This window comes from Brachyhypopomus gauderio, chromosome 17 (genome assembly GCF_052324685.1).
Source record: "Brachyhypopomus gauderio isolate BG-103 chromosome 17, BGAUD_0.2, whole genome shotgun sequence".
NCBI lineage: Eukaryota > Metazoa > Chordata > Actinopteri > Gymnotiformes > Hypopomidae > Brachyhypopomus > Brachyhypopomus gauderio.
In genome coordinates, this window is record NC_135227.1 from 2,617,839 (window position 1) to 2,631,134 (window position 13,296).

At 47.1% G+C, this 13,296-nt stretch overlaps 1 protein-coding gene across 11 annotated transcripts; it reads left to right on the top strand.

Annotated features, from left to right (window-relative positions):
* hmbox1a (homeobox containing 1a) lies at positions 1–12,883 on the top strand. 11 transcript variants are annotated; one of them, XM_076977993.1, is made up of 13 exons: positions 1–260; positions 2,125–2,327; positions 2,744–2,773; positions 2,867–3,469; positions 3,698–4,240; positions 4,361–4,446; positions 5,393–5,503; positions 6,690–6,846; positions 7,650–7,732; positions 7,847–7,942; positions 8,375–8,493; positions 8,673–8,729; positions 9,292–12,883. In XM_076977993.1, exons 5-13 carry the CDS (start codon positions 3,699–3,701, stop codon positions 9,607–9,609), a joined length of 1,569 nt encoding a protein of 522 aa, XP_076834108.1. In that variant the 5' UTR covers positions 1–260; positions 2,125–2,327; positions 2,744–2,773; positions 2,867–3,469; position 3,698; the 3' UTR covers positions 9,610–12,883. The 11 variants fall into 11 exon arrangements, with proteins under 11 accessions (XP_076834108.1, XP_076834107.1, XP_076834103.1 ...); XM_076977992.1 differs by having other exon boundaries at positions 2–260; positions 2,867–2,919; XM_076977988.1 differs by lacking the exon at positions 2,867–3,469 and having other exon boundaries at positions 3–260.
* The last annotated feature ends 413 nt before the right edge of the window (positions 12,884–13,296 follow it).

A 13,296-nucleotide genomic window follows, 5' to 3' on the forward strand; every position in this document is an offset into this window, starting at 1 on the left:
TCCCATGAAGCCGCTCAAGGTTTACCGTTAACGCCAATATGGCTCCTGTCAGTCAGACAAAGGCGAATCATTTTTGCTTCGAAATGCGGTCCGATTAAAGAAAGACAAGAGGGAGAGTGAGAGAGAGCGGGCCCACTGGAGAAATGTTGCCGCAAATCTGTTGACGGACACTTGGGGAGAACGACTACCGCAGGTCCGATACGGTGCCGGTGGGTTAAATGGTGCGGCGGACGGAGGCCCAGCGGCGGCTACAGAAGAAGGTGAGATCCCGTCGGAGCGCGAGCGCTGTTTTAATAAACAAACGCTGTTTTAATAAACAAACGCTGTTTTAGTCGAACTGGGTCTGTAGTTTGGGACACTTGGGTTCTGTTCTGGGCGAGTAGCGAGCCGAGTTTGTGGCCACCGCCAGCCTGGTCTCCTGGAGGTCCTGCGTGGTCCGTGGTCTCACTTGTGGTTCCTGAAGTGGAGATGGAGCTGGTGTGTGATGTTTCTAGCCACCCTTTACATCACTGGTCATTTAAGTTCACGGATGACCCCAAGTTCCCATCGAGTCTGTGCAAACTGGACACATGTGTCATGTGGTGTGTGCACTGATTCAACTTGTTATTGCTGATATGAGTTTATAGCTGTGTTGAACTATGAAGACAAATAGAATTGATCAGTGCACGTCTTTAAGGGAACAAATGTACCCTAGAAAGTACATACTGACCTAAAGCTAATCTAGGCCTAATTCTAATGTCTCTATAGATGTTTGTTGGGGCATTTCTCAAAAGTAACCTCAAAACCTTGTGCGGCGTTGTTCATGCCTCATGCCCCTTGTACTATACAGTATACTGTTAAATTCTATAGAAATAATAGTAGTAATATTATCCCTGATTATATATTCTGCTGAATGCGCATTCAGAAACCAAACTCGAAGGTCTCATGTGTTGAGGCTTGAGCTCTCATACAGTATCCACCAGCACATATACTGAATTAAATGCGATCAGGTCACTTCTGAATCATTTCAGTATTTTCATTCAGGAGTTGACTAGTATGTTGCTGTGTTGAGAGGCCGTCGTTGCCAAAGTCTCTCCACTGAATTGCCTCTCCCAGCCTCCGTGTGCACCGTGCGGTTAGTGTGCTCATGTTTGTATTGATGGCGCGGTTAGCACACACCCCCTGTTTAAAGCCACATATAAACAAGCGGCTGGAGGTTGTCATGCTACAACAGTCTGCCCGGGGTGTTTTTTTTCACCTGTGGGAATGTGTGAACTGGCTGGATTTACCTCACCAGCTGGTCAATGCCAAGGTGTAGACTATTATATTTGGTGTGATTAGTCAATCTCAGAGCTCCGAGCTCATGTCATGAATTTCCTTGAAAAAAAAGGCATGAAAATGTATATATTAAATTAACGAGATCTTGCAAAATCCCAAAGTTCTACTTTTAGTTATGGGGTTTTGTAATCTGGGATAGATTTAATCACTCTTGTGATTCTTTATGTGTAAATACTCGCCAATTGCCTATTTTCCACTGGCTTGTGTTGAAATGTCTGTTGAACTTTCAAGAGGATAATGACAATTACCAACCAGCATTTTTAGAATGTTCACTGGTTGTAAAATGACATCCAGTGTTTTTATTTCATAGTCAAGTAGTTGTGCTATGTTGGCATCAAGATTTTCTATCCCTTAGCCTGTTTTTCATTATTGTCAAGATATTAACAAGTTACAGCTTGCAAGTATACTAGTACAGGTGAATTAATTTTTCACATCAACTAGTAGTATTAGGAAACAATGAAACATGTCTGGGCTAATCCCACCCAAAACAGGTTTGGGCTGACTGTAGATTGGATTGCTCTATACCCAGAACTATATAAAGAATGCAGTCCAAAAGATTTCATCATTTAGTGGTGAGATGTGACCGTGAGATCATGGAGCCGTGCTTACCAAGACGAGGGAAACTGTGGCAAGACGAGCCTACGCTAATGGCGAAGTTAGCTCTTCAAGGTTAGCCGAGCCGGGAGCAGACGAGGATATGCTGAAGTTGAGAAGCGGCTGCTTTGACTTGTTTGCCCAACCATAAGTTGTTTTTGGTGGAAGTCATAAACACTGTGTGGTGAGATCCTTCAACTTGCATTCCAACAGCAAACGACGCGGCTCACCGGGGATCGTAAAGACAGGGAACCCAGGGGCCCAGGACAGTCCCAGACCCAGGACAGTCACAGTCCCAGACCCAGGACAGACTGTCGCGTCTGACAGAAGTAGAGTCCCCCATGTGTGATAAAGGACTCAGAATTCACAGCTGGGACAGAAGCGGATGAAGATACACTGATGACTGAATATGAAGGGTACGCACCAACATTACATCTTTCCCCCATTCTTTATTATGTTTATCAGGAATATTAATATATTTACCATAAAAATGTTTCAAGGAAATTGGAATAATCCTTCTTGGGAAAATATACAGTCAAATGTTTAGAAGCTATATTTAGAAAGTAAAAAAATATATATTAATCTGATTATTGTTAAAATCTTGAGCAGCAAATATTTATATGAAGATATGTTGCAAATTATCCTTTTCATGGATGTTCACTACAAACTTCAAGCCTCTCCAATGAGAAACAGGCAGTGGGTGGGGCTTAGAATACACAGAATACCAAGAATGGGAAATTCCTAGAATACAAAGAGTTGGAAAAGTGAGGAAAAAAACTCTCATGAATTTAATCTACATTTTCCAAAAAAAAAAATGTTTGTTTTCTTCAAGAAAATCCATGACATCAGCGTGGAGGTCTAGGTGAGTTGGCCTGGGCACAGAATTAACATGTCTGTGGCATCATTCACGACTCCTGGTTGGGAATGTAATGACTTGCTTCCATATGGAACACAGATTGCATCAGAATTCAAGGGAGGACGACCGCTGGGCTGGAGGGGGATGTGCAGGCATGCGGATATGCACCAGATCAAAACAGCTGCCCTCCTGCTTTCAAAAGCCAAGAAGCTCCTTGTGTGTGTGTGTGTGTGTGTGTGTGTGTGTGTGTGTGTGTGTGTGTGTGTGTGTGTGTGTGTGTGTGTGTGTGTGTGTGTGTGCGTGTGTGCGCGCGCATGCGCGCGTGCGTGCGCGCGTGCGCCTGCGTACACGTGCATCTGCCTTTAGCTGAGCTCAGCAGTGTAAGAATTATTCTCAGATAAAACGGCTGTTTTGAGTGACTCACCCACTGGCTCTTTTGTTAAAAGTTGCTTGGCTATCTAGGATGGAAATTTTCCTGGCAGTTAACCACCCCACCCCCCTGCAGCTTCAGCTCTCTGTGTGCTGTGTAAAGACCATTTAAAATCCTGTTGTAATGCATGTATTATCCTTGAGTTCACCTCTTCATATTCCCCCGCTCCGATTGGAGGGGAAGCGCACAGCAGAGCTTCCCGTGGCCCCGAGAGTGGCTGGATGTGAAGACATGATGATTTGAAGAGCAGCACTTTTTGGTTCTGGTCTACTGTACGTGTTCGCTTCTAACGCTCTTGTCGTCTTCCCGTAGTTTGGCGTACTAGGCCTGCCTCCGTACTAGGGCTGCATCTTTATTTGTTTTCCAATGAGCACTTGTCACTGCTCAGACGCTCCACGGTGAAAGTGGAGCTGTGTGGGGGGGGGGGGGGCAGGGAGGCGTCGTAGCCGTCAGCCCATCGTTTGTCTCGCTCTCTCTCTCTCTCCGTGTGCTCTGGGCAGAATGTCTCGCTACGCGGACGAGCCGCGCTTCACCATCGAGCAGATCGACCTGCTGCAGCGTCTGCGCCGAAGCGGCATGACGCGTCAGGACATCCTGCACGCGCTGGACACGCTGGAGAGGCTGGAGCGCGAGCACGTGCAGAAGTTCGGGCGCCGCCACGCCCCCTGGGGAGGGGGAGGGGCCGGTGGAGAGCCTGACTCCGCCCCCTCGGAAGGCAACCCCGGCCCGGGCAGCACCGCCGCCGCCCCCCCGAGCTCATCACCGACCGCGTCCGTCGCCACGCAGACCGCCTTCCACACCGGCGCCCTGTCCCCTTCGCCCAACAGCTACGACACGACCCCGCCCCCCGGCCCCGCCCTCCCAGTGCCGGTGGCTGTGGTGGCCCCGCCCGCTCAAAACGGCAGGGACGCCCTGGTGCCCGTGAGCAATGGGAAGCTGTCTCCGCCCCAGTACCCCCTCGGCCACGCCCCTCCTCGTCCTTTCGGCTTCGAACCCCCCGAGGAGGAGATGGACATTGACGAGAAGGTGGAGGAGTTGATGAGGTCAGTCGGACATGGTCGCAGCACCGGACGTCATGGCCTTCACTCTGTGAACTGGACATTTTAAAACTATTTTCTTTTTTGTTTCTCTCCCTCTCTCACTCTCTCACATACTGTATATAGAAAGGACAGTAATATAATCAAAGAGGAGATCAAGGCCTTCTTAGGGAGTCGGCGAATCTCACAGGCTGTAGTCGCCCAAGTCACAGGTAGGTGCTCTGGATACCTGTAGCACTTTTATGATTGTGGCACCAGTGCCAGATTTTTAAGCTGTTGTGTACTTTTCCACTGGTCTGTGCCATTCTTGGCCCTTAATATTGCTGGTCTGGACCCAAAGAACTGATGATTCAGTCGGCCGAAAGGCAGGGCCTTGCTGTCACTTGTAAAGCTGTTTATCTGCCATTTCCCAGAGACTCACTAATTTTACTGTACATATTACTAATTTTATTATACTTGTATTTCCAGAAAACAGCTGTTGCTCACTAACCTGACATATTGCTAATATAAACAAAGCATTAATGCCCTTGTAACCCCTCTGCACTTACAGTTAATCCTCTTGTCATCAGATATCCTCAAAGCAGGAACTCAAAGTTGCTAATCAATAACGTGATCCGTGTTTTATGCCGTCAACTTCGGTTGAGTTGTTTCTGGACCAGGGAACGCCCATATGAGGAAGAGAATCGTTCGGCTGTCAGACCGGTGGAAAGGCGGGTCCGTTCTTGTCGGCCTCGCTTAGTCTTGAGAAACGTTACTAGCAGCAGCTCTGGCACGAGCATGGGCACCTGGCTGGTGGAAAAGTGATTCCTGATGACGCAGGCTTGCTGTTTGTATCTCTCTGGCTCCGGCTGCTTGTATGTCTGTTCTCGTCGTCACGTGGAGGCGTTTGACCTCGGCTGTAATAAGGAGGCGTGTCCTTTAGGCTATTCACGAGCGTGTGGAGGGCGTGGCGTATTTCCTCGGCTGTAATAAGGAGGCGTGTCCTTTAGGCTGTTCACGAGCGTGTGGAGGGCGTGGCGTATTTCCTCGGCTGTAATAAGGAGGCGTGTCCTTTAGGCTGTTCACGCGCGTGTGGAGGGCGTGGCGTATTTCCTCGGCTGTAATAAGGAGGCGTGTCCTTTAGGCTGTTCACGCACGTGTCTTTGATGTGACCCACAGGCATCAGTCAGAGCCGGATCTCCCACTGGCTCCTGCAGCAGGGCTCGGACCTCAGCGAACAGAAGAAGCGAGCTTTCTACCGCTGGTACCAGCTGGAGAAGACCATGCCCGGTAATGCCCGACCCCACCCCCACCAGCAGGCCAGCTCCACCCTGTTCCCCCCCGCCCAGTCCCTCTTCAGCTGCTCCACCCGATCAATCCATTATTAAAGGGCTCATATCCATCCACTGTGTCCTGGTCTCCGTCTGTGCCACGAACCGGGGGGGGGCAAATGTCCTGCCGTCCCGTTGGCCGTCCTCGTGTGGAAGGGGTCCGCGCTGCCGTGTGCCGCGGGGCAGGTGAAGCAGTCCCAGCCTACACCTGAGATGTGTGGACCCTGTAGCAGGCCAGGCTATGGCAGTGCAGAACCAAACCTGGGCTTCCTGACTAGAGGGACATAAACGTACATATATCCTATATGCTGTGGAAAGTGTTAATTTAGGCTATAAAACCCTGTGTTTTTGTATTACTGAAAAGAGAGAGGATGCTATATTACTGAAGAAAGCCTATCACTGAATAGAAGTGTTGATATGTGGTCCAGCATATAACGAAGCACTTGGTGCTTGTTCCACAATAAGCCCGTATTCAGGGGAGTCCCATCTCATAACCTGTGTATGTGTGTCTGTGTGTTGGTGTAATTCATATCTCCATGTCAGCACCAAAGTACTTCCTTGTCTGTATTAATGTTTCAGTTGCATAAATGTCCTCATAACTTTTTGCCAGAAATTGCCAGTATGTGTCTTTCATGTAAGAGTCCATATTATTTTTACTATATCTGCCAAACGTCTACCAGTACTGATGTCATTTGTTGAATACTGGATAAATGCCAAAACTAATTGTCAGGAGTGTTTTAACCAGATTTAAGAATATATAAATAAAGTATAAACAGACGATAAGCAGTAGTCATAGTCTTCATTAAATCAAATACTTCACTCACAACCGTCTCATTTCAAAATGAAGTCTTCATGGAAAAAGTATCAAAATTGTCATTTTGGCTATCGGAGATGGAATCTGTAGTGTCTACCACACCCTTGAGTCTATGAACCACTGAGTTCCTTCATCATCAGAACCACCCAGCGGAGGTAAGAGTCCAGGTGGACCCCACAAGTCATCAGAGCTGCAGCATCCCACCCTAGAGAAGGCTCCTCCCACCGTCCCTCTGCACTGGGCTCAGAGAGCTCACACAGACTACACCCCCCCCAGCACCCGCAACGCCCCGCCCACAATGGGCTGACGAGCTGTCGTGTTTGTGTCCCAGGTGCCACCCTGGCCATGAAGCCCGCCCCCGTGTCCCTGGATGACGTGGTGGAATGGCCTCAGACAGCCGCCCCCATCGGCCTCAGCCCGGGCAGCTTCCGCCTTCGCCGGGGAAGCCGCTTCACCTGGAGGAAGGAGTGCCTCGCCGTGATGGAGAGGTGAGAGGGGCGGGTCTCTGAGATGTGTGGGCGGAGCTCTGTAGCCCGCGGTGACCTTGAGTTAAGTACACGGTGGGGGGAGGAGATCTCAAACCTGAATGAGTTTGGGGCAGTGGAAAAAAAGGAGGACATTTTGGAGATAAAGAAGTGTTTGGTAGCTCAGGTCATGAAACTATGTTCGTATTCGTAGGTAAGAATGTTTTTAAGGCTTTCTGGACACTTGTAGCCATAAGTGTATTGCAAATGGATGCATATGTAGTATGAGGTTTTACATTCCACCTCTGGCTTCCAGTTGTGATAAAAATAAACTGGAAAATGAGCTACAGCTGTTACTTGATCCAAAAAATCTTTTTTGCCTCTTTATAGGCACTTGGGTTCACTTTCTTAGAATAGGTCTGTCGATATTTCAGTGGGATTCCTCTGTGGGAATAGAGAAACTTGATGGATCATCACAGAACAGTCTGTGCTTGGCTCGTCATCACATCAAATCATGTTAAACGTCAGGCCATTGTCTCAGAGTGATTTAAAAGCTTTTCCTGCTGTCTGGTCATCCCACGTCTTGCCGTTTTGACGCACTGACATTTGCCATCAGATAAAGCAGTCAGAGTGGGAGTGTTGGGTATTTAGCTGAGGTGATCCAGTTTATTTCCACCAAGAAACACGTTCACTGCAGTGTTAGAGTTGGGGGAACGCTCACCACACGGGACCCGAGGCTTCGAGGACTACAGCCGAGTGCTCCTACTTTAACGGTGCTTTGTTTATTGTCTCAATAACAATGTGGTTTTTTAATTGGCTTTTTTCAGCTACTTTAATGAGAACCAGTACCCCGATGAGGCAAAACGGGAGGAGATCGCCAATGCCTGCAATGCTGTCATACAAAAGCCAGGTGAGACGAATTCAGCTGTTGTACAGACCCTCAGACCTCATGCGTGGAACTGTAACCGCTGGAATTTGCCATGCATGGATTAACCGATGAAATTCACGTTGACGTTATATCTAGGAAAGAAGCTTTCTGATCTGGAGAGGGTCACGTCTCTGAAGGTGTACAACTGGTTTGCTAATCGGAGAAAGGAGATTAAGAGAAGAGCCAACATAGGTAATGTTGAAGTCGTGTGGGGGGTATTTTAAAATGTCACTCGTGTTAGCTATGTGGTTCATACACGTGCACTCTGTTCGCCAGCTCATGTCCTAAATCAGGGGTACTCAAATATAAATGATGACGGCCCACATTAAATTTTTTCAATCACTGAAGGGGCCATTTGGGGGGGGGGGGGGGACACGTAAATTATTGACCTGGGGGGGGGGGGGGGTTTGTGGTGACTGCTTTGGGCGATTTCAAAATAAGAGCGGATAGCGCAATTGAAAAAAAAAATCATAAAAAAACCACTTTTCAAAACAGAAAGGGCCAGAAATAGATGGCCCGCGGGCCGCTATTTGAGTATGGGGGTCCAAAACCATTGAATTAGCTCGTATGTCAGTCCGCCATGACCTCAGATAGGTTATGGCAAGGTGTGTGTTTTTCTCGAAGAAGCAGCAATCCTGGAGAGTCATGGAATCGATGTGCAGAGCCCGGGGGGCCAGTCCAACGGCGACGAGGTTGACGGCAACGACTACGGCGAGACGGCAACGGAGCAGGTCTTAGGCGGGGTAAAAACGATATTTTCTACACTTTCTGGTCCAGTGACCTAGCCACCGTCAGTCCCGCGTCGTTAAATCTGACACGGAGCAGAGGAGTCTGTTTTGCCAGAGCCCAGATAGCTGCGAATTCCAATCCAGAACTGTTGTTTGATCTTTCTGCCTCTGTTTGTGTTGTGTTCTTTGAAAAGAGGGCACTGTCCAGAAGCTTTGGTTTCAACAGAGGGGACCTGTCCTCCCCAGTTCAGGTACGGCGTCAGGCTTCACGCTGGCCACACAGACCAACGCGATGGCTTTACTCACACTTGCATGTTAAACTATTATATTTATGCCAATAATAAATATGTTGCATGGGGACGGAATAGTTCGTTGTAACAGTTTTATTATTCACTGCCCACTCCAAGGGTGCGGTGATGGGGTCCTGGGGGACAGGAGTCCAGCACATACGGGTGGTTTCCCCGCTCAAACACCCCCCACTACATGAACTTAACCTGGTGATTACTGACAGGTGGGAACAGGTGTGTTTCAGAATGGGTGTCACCTAAGTGTGCTGGAGTCTGTCTCCAGGACTGACGTTCCTGACGTCTTTTCATACAGATACACAAGCGTGTATAAGGATCAGCCTTAACCTTCATTTGGTGCCAGTAATGCACAGCCTAACACAGTAACATGATGCTTAACACAATAACACAACACAAATAGCACGACTGTTGTCCACAACTGGCTAACCATCAGACTTTGTCTGCACACCTGAACCTCCCGCTACACCGCAGTCAACTTGTGACCTAAAAGCCGCTCTTGCGATTGTAGGTGCCCGCTCTTCCAGGCTGGTGGGCAGCCTGGCCTGGACTGGGCCAAGGCAGGGCGGGGCCTCTCGGGGGGGCGGAGCCAGGCAGTCAGGGCCCAAGCTCAGGAAGTGGGGCGGGGCAGCGGCAGCCAGCGGATGGCTCCAGACTGACAGCTGTGTCCTGGTCTCCCCCCCAGGATGACTGCACGGGCGCCGGCGAGCACCAGGACCCCATCACCCTGGCCGTAGAGATGGCAGCGGTCAACCACAGCATCCTGGCACTGGCCCAGCAGCGCAGGGTCAGCAGCGACATCAAGGCCGAGGTGCTTGATGACGATTGAGGAACTTGCCAGACACACACATGCGTACACACACACACACACACACACACACACACACACACACACACACACCTGCCAAAGGGGGAGATTAGGATTGGTGTGAGGATGGGAGGAGAGAGGTGTGAGTGTAAGATGCCAATTGACTTTGAAGAGAGATAAGGGAAGATGCTGTGATGTGCCTGAGGGGGGAGGGGGGGGGAGTACATTACCACTAACGACTGAAGGAACTGCAGAGCTCTGAGAGACTAATAACTGCACATTATCGCCACTCCTACAACTGCCACCTCAGTACCGTAACGTTTATATGGTGCCCTGCCGTACAGGCCTACATGTCTGTGAAACAGAAACTCAAGACTGTGCTTTCTCCATGAGCGCTTCGCTAACTACAACCACATGAACCAAAATTTGCACACGACATTTAACAGGACTTTAACTGAACAGGTATAGCATTCTTCTGTGGCTAGCAAGAAGCTACCCATTAGCTTCACGTCATTGCACAAAGCTGACTGCTGCTAATTCTCCTCACTTGCTCTTCGCAGCGTTGAACATTTTTGACTGAAAGTCCCGTTCCTTTGCGAGAACGTCCTGCACTCATGGCCAAGGTGCCATGTGCCTCTAAGCCTACCTTTCCATTTTCTTTTTTCACAGACTTCATGCGGCTAATTTCCATCTTCAGCCGTGCTCTTATCTCCCCCTGCTGGAGAGATTATGATATGTCCTAAGTCACGAGACTTGGGCCTGCTCGCTGGAAATCATACCAGCCTTATATTAAGAGATCATGAGCTTTGCCATCACCTGACCAGGATGGGGTCAGCTCTTATACAGGCTTCTTTAAAAGCAATCAGACGAAATGCTGTTAACTGCACCATGTGTAACCTCATAATGCCGAGTAGGTGGGTGCTGCGTTGAACACTGAACACTGTCAGGCTCTGACACTGCGAATGCAGCACAGGCCTGGAGAATGTAGGTGGCTGTTCGGTGGATGACTGGACAAAGACTCAGCAACCATGGTACTGTGCCACCATGTTCTGTTAGTGTGTTACGAAAAAGGTACTTGGCCATTCTCCTTGGAGCACGTCTCAGTTACAAATGTTGATTACAGAAGATGGATTGTGAATGGTTAGAGTTCTTAATTATTAATGGTTATCCAGAACCACTTTATAAATAAATATCGAGTTTAATAGATCCACTTCAGCAGTCATTTGGAGTAGCTGTAGAGATTCCCACAATGTCACTTTAGGGCTGAAGGCCATAGTGCATCTTAATTTAGGATTTAAGGACATGGTACTGCTCCCATTCAAAACATTTTGCCCTTTCTTCTGATTCCTTACACGTAGAAGGGTAGCATAGAAAATATTCAGTTCTCACTGAGCTGTCAACAGAGCCAGCTACACTGATTGGCTCTTTAAACGTCATAACATCTTTGATGAATTTCTCACTTGAGTCTGAAATTTTAGAATACAAATGTCCACCAGTTAGGGCGAAGCTGTTTTTTTTAAGCATGTTTTCATTATCTGCAGTTTCAGAAGTTCATATATTCCCTGTCTCTTCTTGTGTATTCTTTGGAGTATAAAATGCTCTCAAAAGTAAATTGCCCTCTTTTTGCACAAGGAGCCTTTAACATTAGATGTAACCATATCTCGGTGTGAGGACTATGAACCTTTTCTTACCGCTTAAGTATAAAAACAAAATATGGCATCAAGAAGTAGCATTTGACAATCTTAATTTCCTAAAGGTTGCTATTAAAACAATATATTCCACTTTTAAAAAGAGGCTTTGACTAATGTACCATATTTAAATGTTACTTTTTATTTCTTAAGTGGAACTAAATGGAGGATTTTAGTGTTGTAGTCCATCCGTCCCTCAGTGAAGGACAGCTGAAAAGAGGCTTGCGTCACTGAAGAGTCCAGGGATTGTGCCAATGGTTTGACCACCTTAAATACATTTTTGATGCGGGTCTATTGCGGTCCTGTCCTTGTGACTTTGTTAGAAGGAAGAAGTGTTACCTACTGTCAGCTGAAATATAACATCAGTGACCTCTACGTGTAATCCCTTTATTGAATTAAAATAATTCTTGTCTTCTTTGTATTTATATCATAACGCACCCTTCATGAGGTCCCTGGTTTAGTACATGTTTGGAAAGAGGAGCCCAAATCTCCATTTTGGGTTTAACTGCAATTGACTGGTTCTGTTTGAGGGAAACCATGGGGGAGTTTGGTCCTGTCATTCTGTCCATGTTCAATATGTGAATATATTACAAATATATAAATATTCTATACAGTTATATTACAAATTACTGTTGTATCAACTCAAAATAGCTAAATCATGTATGTCTTATTTCAGGATTTAGTGCCTTTTTTGGACAGTAGACTGTTCAGTAATTAATATGTAGTATATGTATGCTTTATTACTTTTTTAAGACTTTTTTTTAAACTTGTTTATTTTAGTACTGTATCTTCTGAAGAATAAAGACTGATTAAAGACAAAAGTGGGAATGACTGTGTCCACAAACTGCCCTGGTTATGTCAGAATGTATTGAAGAGCTCCAGATAAGAGTGTCACAGGAGGATCCCCTTTGGAGAAGATCTAACTTTTTCATCAACATATCTGCACACGGTCTTTCTCAACTCGACAAACAGAAGATCATCTTAACATACCAAAGAGTAAATATGCATCATACGTTTGTCACGGTAGGCCAGTTCCGGGGTTCAGGGGAGATGCCCACAACCCAACACTCCACCTCTCACACACTCGCTTGTTCACAGGCGCCTACCTACCCACACCTCCTCTGTCACACACGTTCTTCATTTATTCTCTCCCTTGAAAGTCCCGCAGGTCCCGTCGTTCAGTACTGTGTATTCCTCAAGTTCACCGAGATACAACCAGCGTCAGCATAAACATGTTTTTCTTTTGCCTGCCATTTTGTGACTGTTTAACTCTTAAAGCGTGGTACTGAAGTTGCTGCGCCCTAGTTAGTGCATTTTTTATTTCGTACCATGTGTGAGCTGTGTCAACCTCTTTATTTTTGTCAACCTCTTTATAGGACATTATAGAAGGTGCAGCTCCCACTTCGCCTCCTACTGTTTCCCCTCCGTTATGTTGTGTTTTTTTTTTTTGTTATTTTGTCAGGGGACTGACATGTTGTTGTGTTGTAGAGGCCTGTGGATGTTTGAGATATGTTGTAGATGTCTGGCTAGTGTTGTAGAGGCCTGAAAAATGTTGTAGAGGTTTAACTAGTGTTGTAGAGGTCTGACATACAGGGGTTGGACAATGACCAATTTTATTTTTATTTATTATTATTATTTTTTTAAGACCACAATAATTTATTAGTATGGTGTAGCGCCTTCTTCTGCAGCCAATACAGCATCAATTCGTCCTGGTAATGACACATACAAGTCCTGCACAGTGGTCAGTGGGATTTAAGCCATTCTTCTTATTAGTGGCCAGGTCACTACGTGATGCTGGTGGAGGAAAACGTTTCCTCACTCGCTCCTCCAAAACACCCCAGTGGCTCAATAATATTTAGATCTGGTGACTGTGCAGACCATGGGAGATGTTCAACTTCACTTGTCATGATATGGCAGCCCAACCCATCACTGATCCACCTCCATGCTTCACTCTGGGCAACAGTCTGGGTGGTACGCTTCTTTGGGAATTCTCCACACCATAACTCTCCCAGATGCTCCT